Here is a 6198-nt window from a genome sequence, read left to right on the forward strand (position 1 = left end):
AGGTTTGAGAAATTACAAATTATCCCCTGAGGGTCAAATTTTCATAACAAATTAAGAGAAATTAGGGGGGAATCTGTATGAAAATAAAAAACCTCAGGGGACAATTTGTTATGAAAATATAAACCTCAGGGGGCGGGATGTAATTTTCAAACCTTATAGAGGAATCTATATTTTTACCAAACCTCGAGGAGGTGTTTGTAATTTGCCTTTTTTGTTGCCAAACCACAACATAATATAGATAAAATATTTATTGGTGGGCCAGTTTTCTAATTGAATCTTTGTGTAATGGGTGCAAGCCACGCACCCATTAAACTGAAAGACTAAAATCTTCATTATCTGCTTGGTTTGTATGATATTTGGTAGCTTACCTAACAAAAGACTTAGTGTGATTTGATTGTTTCCATCATGTAAACATAAATTGGATGTAAAATACAGAAAATTTTCTATTGTTGATAGATATTGACCCTCTGGGGCTTTGTCATTGAAAAGATGAATATTATCAGAATTTGATATGGAAAAACAAAACCATGGTGTATTAATTTGCTAATCTAGTCTCAGAAAGACACCGCAGTGTGGGGATCGAAGGGCTGAACCTGTCAAACTTTGAGCAGTCAATGGCACCAGCAACAACTGTAATTCAAGATTTCCGGTATATATATGAACTGTCGTTTTTATTCCGTTTTTATTACGTCCATGTTATCTTAGGTTAACAACAATGTGATTTGGGATTGCAGGATATTTGTTGGAACATGGAATGTGGGTGGAAAAGCTCCCCATCCTGAGCTCAACCTTGAGGATTTCTTGCAGGTTGAGGGCTCTTCAGATATATATGTTTTGGGGTATTTATGATGATTAACTCACCACATTTTTCCACTTCAACTTTTTTAGTAATACAAATAAAGAAAATTATACGTTATGCGTACTAAAATTTTTGTTTTGTGTTTGGTGTATAATGATTCAAGATTTCAGGAAATAGTTCCCTTAAGCGCAGGAAACGTTCTGGTGATCGAGGACAACGAGCCTGCAGCGAAATGGCTTGCGCTCATAAACCAAGCACTTAACAAACCAAGTCATAATGACTCTATTAACTCTAGTGCATCAGGCAGTGGTACATCAAAGCACTCTAACAATTCAAAGGAATCGAAGTCCAACTTCTTCCGGAAGCCTTCTCTCAAAGTACTTAGTCGGAATCTGAGGGCCGATAATGGGCTTCTCAAGGCCTGCAACTGCCATTTGAACACACAGGTCTCAAACAGGCGGAGGCCGAGAAAGCTTAGTGATCCCAGTGCTTCTTCTCTAGTCCAGCGTGATTCAAGTGTCGATGAATTCCTCTCCATTGCAGAATTAGCTACTACCTCGCTAGACACGACCGCCATGAGTTACCGGCTTATAGCATGCAAGCAAATGGTGGGAATCTTTCTCTCAATTTGGTCTCGGAAAGAACTGGTGCATCACATTGGCCATCTCAGAGTCTCCAATATTGGAAGAGGAATCATGGGTTGTCTTGGCAACAAGGTTTGTTCAATTGAATGTTACTTACTACTAGGTGCATGCATCCCCCCTTGGTTTCACCCTCTATGAATGTGAAGTCAATACTCAATTATTCAACATTGAAATTTAAGAGGATAGATGGCACACATTTATTTATTTTTATAGAAAAAAGAGTAAATTATAATTGAGATTTGTTTAAAATATAAATTGCCTTTTAAAATTACATTATGCCAATTTGAAGTTTTTAATTTCATAATAAATAGTTCATTTTATTAATAAATTATCAAGTCAATAAATAGTTTTTAATGAGTGGAAAGAATTCAAATGAGTTGGTTTATATTGTTGTGTTCCAGGGGTGTATATCAATAAGCCTGTCATTGCACCAAACAAGCTTTTGCTTTGTTTGCAGTCATTTGGCTTCTGGGGAGAAGGAGGGAGATGAGCTAAAGAGGAATGCAGATGTAGCTGAGATCCTAAAAAGCACACAATTCCAAAAGATCTGCAAAAATCCAAATCGGAAAATCCCAGAAAGAATTATCGATCATGAGTAAGCACTTCGATCACCACCTTCATTCAGATTTCCATATATCCAAATCACAAAAATTACATAAAGGATAGGCTATGCTTACTATAATTTTCATTTACAATCTTATATGACACTTTATCTACTGCAAACTGTACCCTGCCCTCTGTTTTTTTATTTGTGAAAAACAACACTCTTTGTTTTCAATTTTCAAAATTCACTTTCAGAAAATTCAACTTGTTCGTTTTTCATATATATTTTTTATTTTCACTGAATTTTTTTAATATTTTAAGAAATTATTTTAATTTTTAGACACACATAACATAAAGACACTTAGAAAGTATAACATTTGTGAAAAAAATCTTTAAAAAATTCACTAAATGTCAAAAATACAAAAAAATACAAAAATTCAGTATATTTTTTTTTTTGTATTTTTGTGTATTGATTAATTTTTTAAAATATTTTTTTACAAATAATTTAATATTTAGATACATCTAAGTAAGGTATATCTAAAAAAATTAAAAAATTACTTAAAATTTAAAAAATATTCACTAAAAATAAAATAAACACGAAAAATAAAAAATTCAATTTTTAAAAGAGTAAAACCAAACACACCGTAGTTTTAAATCTCTCTTTTTCTTTCATTCATCTGATCTATTTGTCAGTGGCCTGCCCTATGTTTTTTTATTTGCTTGGTTAGAGTTTTTTAAAAACACTTTTCAGAAAATTTTATTTTTTGTATATTTTTTTATTTTTATTGAATTTTTTTAATATTTTAAGTAAGTTTTTTTTTAATTTTTAGACATACTTTACATAAATATACCTAAAAAATAAAAAAATTATGAAAAATACCTATTAAAAATTTACTAAATACTAAAAATATTTAAAAAAATACGAGAATTCAATATTTTTTTTCTTGTATTTATTAATTTTTTAAAATATTTTTTTATAAATTTTTTACTTTTTAAATACATATAAATAAAGTACATCTAAAAAAATAAATAAAAAATAAAAAATTTAAAAATATTTATTAAAAACAAAAAGAAAAACATAAAAATTAAAAAATTTAACTTTTAAAAAATTTAATTCAAAAAAATCAAACCAAAGGCATATTATTCTTGAATTTGTCAAAGACGAAAAGGTGTTTGTGGAAGTTTTGAGTGGGCAGAGTCAGAGATGAAAAGATGTTTGTGGAAGTTTAGAGTTGGGTAGGTTGAAATGTAGGATGGAACGCGGGTGTGTGAGGGATGTGAATGTATTTATTTGTGCCATTTTCAGAAGAGATGAAAAACGTCACGTTTTTGTTCATGGACGAAAAACGCTAAGTTGCTAAAAACGCCAGAACTTGTATTTAGGAGGTCACAAAAAAGTTGCCTTGTGAAATTATCTAAATACCCTCCATGTTAATAAATAACCTAAAATTTCAAAGTTTGGCAAGGATATATTGGTCATTTTATTTTGATTTGATGCTATAAATAAATATTAAACCAAAAAGTAAAAAAGTTAATTTTTTACCAACTTCTCAATTCACCTCCAAAAAAACCAAAAAACTTGATAAAAAATCAAAAGTCAGTTTTTTACCAACTTTTCAAAACACCTATTAAATCAACTAAGGTCAAGTTTGACAAGTTCATAAAAAGTCAAAAAGTCAAAAAATTATTCAAAAAATTATAAAATTAACTCTATTCACCAAAAGTCAACAATTACAGCTGCACAACTCTCAATCTTAATTTTTTCCTATACACTAATTTATACAATTTTTTAATACACATTTTTGCATAAAAAGTCAAAAAGTTAACCCAAACATTTATATTTTTTTTTCTTAATTTTTTAGTCTAAATAAATAAAAAGTACACTTATTTAGGACATCCCAAATAACCCCTAAATTTTATGTGCAGAAGTTTCTAGAGACCAAATTTAAGTTTTGCCAAATTTAAATTTTAATAGTATGAATAATCCATGGTTGAGAATTTGCCACATTATAAAAACAAATGGTAAGAAAAGTATTGCTTGATTATATATTATTGTCTTTACTTCCTTTTTATTGGGTTTCTAATTAGTAATTATATATTACCATCTTTCTTGTGTCTAACAATGATTGCAGTCGAGCAATTTGGTTTGGCGACTTAAATTATCGGGTATCTTTGAGCTACGAGGAAACAAGGCTTTTGTTGGAGGATAATGATTGGCAATCCCTCCTAGAGAGAGATCAGGTTTGTTGTTTATGTTACAAAATCAATTTGTAAAAATAGGGTCCAACTTAGTTTCTCTTTTGTTTTCTCTCTGTTGGATTGCATGCTATCTAGCATTTGCTTTGTGGATAGCTCGATGCTCTTCTTTAATCATGCTTTTTATATGCTTTACCTCATTTTTTTGATCGACAAAAATCATTTGTTAGATGATTAACACTTTGAAGGAGTTGAACTTACAATACACCAATGCACCTATCTCTTAGTCAATGGATTTATATAATTTTGATCTTAGCGTTGTATATTTTAATGGTAAAAACTAGCTACTTACAAAGTCAGTCACCACTACATTTGGGTCATAAATAACCATAGCCACAGTGACTAAGAGATAGAAACCATTTAAATTATGTGTTCTTTAGTTGTTCATTTGATAAAGTAATGGCCCTTTAATTGGGAATCTCATATTTTGATCTTTCTCGCTGGGATGCTGCAATTTTAATTGAAACAATTTCATGGCGATGCCTTATGAATGCAATGTAAGATCAATCAAAGGAGGCATCCGTTTGTTTTCGAGCTTTTGATTTATTTGAAACATACGCCAACCCAGTTGAGATATGCTTTATGAGTAATGATGCTTTTTGCCTCAACTTTTTGTGTTGTTTGATGTATTGTTGTAGTACTCTTTGTAGTTGGATTCACATTTTTTTTTTTTTTCTAGTAACAAATTTTTTCTGTAGCCCAAAGGACTCTGCTTGGTAGATCACAAAGTATGGATTTTACATTTGCTTAATATTAATGGAGATGGAGATTTTTACACACAAACTTGGAAATTTTTGTTTTAGTTTGTTTATCTTGATTAATTAATTGTGTCGAATAATTTTAAAGCGTAATGCTTGAAATTGTTTAATTGACCCTTTCTTAATTGTTGAGCGCAGTTGAATACGGAAAGAGAAGCAGGAAGAGTGTTTAATAGGTGGAATGAGGGAAGGATCTTCTTTGCCCCAACTTACAAGTACTCACACAACTCAGATTCCTATGCTGGCGAGACTGTCAAATCCAAGAAAAAAAGGCGAACCCCAGCATGGTCTCTCTCTCTCTCCCTATCCCTCTCTCTCATAAAACACACACAAGAGGGTACTAGAAAGACTGAATTGCATTTTTTGAATAACAAAATATTATATATGTCAACTGGTGGTGATATTTTGGTGGTCTTCTTGTTTATTTTTTATCCACATTTTTTTTATAGGGGTTGAGTATTAAACGTGATTAATTACTTAAAATTGGAAGTCTTGATCGGTTTAATTGGATGTTAAATTTCAGGTGTGATAGGATATTATGGCATGGTAGCGGCATTGAACAATTGTCATATATTCGTGGGGAATCTAGATTCTCGGATCATAGACCGGTTTGTGCAGTCTTTGCTATCGAGGTAGAGAAAAGGAGTCTAAGCAAAAAGTTTAGAAAGGGTTTCTCTTGTGCCACCAGATTCGAATTTGAAGAATGTATACCACAAAGGCATAGTTTCTATGACTTTTAATCGAGTCCTCAAAACTTGTAAATATATATAGGGTTTTTTTTTTTCTCGAGTCTTGGGATGAAATTAAGAAGGATCTCTTAATATTAGTTCTTGACTAGATAAATCTTTGTATTCGTTTTTCTCCCTTTTTAAAAGCAATAGAAAATATATAACCAAAGATTTCAAGCATGCAACAAGGAAATTAACTGATTGCAATCAAAAGCCAAGTTTAAGAAGTATTTTGTGAGTGATTTCATTTTCAGTAATGATTCAAATTCTCACAAAATATCACCCTCATCACCCCCACTCATTTATGATTGGTCCAAGTAAAAAAAAAAAAAAAATACAAACACATCATTAATCTATATAACTGTAGAAGTGGTGGAGCCTCCCAAAAAGACTTCTCAAACATTTTCCTTACATTTTTCATCTGAAGCAAATAAGTCATTCATAGGTTACGTGTTTGGTAGTCTGCGTAG

The 6198-nt window shown here is 31.1% G+C and overlaps 1 protein-coding gene across 1 annotated transcript; it reads left to right on the top strand.

Moving 5' to 3' along the window:
* The first annotated feature begins 338 nt into the window (after window positions 1–338).
* Window positions 339–5908, top strand: BST1 (DNAse I-like superfamily protein). The gene is made up of 7 exons (XM_028260929.2): window positions 339–649; window positions 735–839; window positions 963–1515; window positions 1845–2038; window positions 4119–4227; window positions 5139–5287; window positions 5524–5908. The coding sequence occupies exons 1-7, from the start codon at window positions 615–617 to the stop codon at window positions 5738–5740; spliced, it is 1362 nt and encodes a 453-aa protein (XP_028116730.2). The 5' UTR covers window positions 339–614; the 3' UTR covers window positions 5741–5908.
* Window positions 5909–6198: the final 290 nt, after the last annotated feature.

Source organism: Camellia sinensis, chromosome 4 (assembly GCF_055761805.1).
Source record: "Camellia sinensis isolate YWXY chromosome 4, ASM5576180v1, whole genome shotgun sequence".
NCBI lineage: Eukaryota > Viridiplantae > Streptophyta > Magnoliopsida > Ericales > Theaceae > Camellia > Camellia sinensis.

Excerpts from the sequence above, each read along its gene's own strand:
- BST1 (XM_028260929.2), top strand. The coding sequence starts at position 615 with ATGGCACCAGCAACAACTGTAATTCAAGATTTCCG. Across the intron at positions 840-962 it reads TCAGATATATATGTTTTGGG|ATTTCAGGAAATAGTTCCCT; the intron begins GTATTTATGATG and ends TAATGATTCAAG. Across the intron at positions 1,516-1,844 it reads TGGGTTGTCTTGGCAACAAG|GGGTGTATATCAATAAGCCT; the intron begins GTTTGTTCAATT and ends GTTGTGTTCCAG.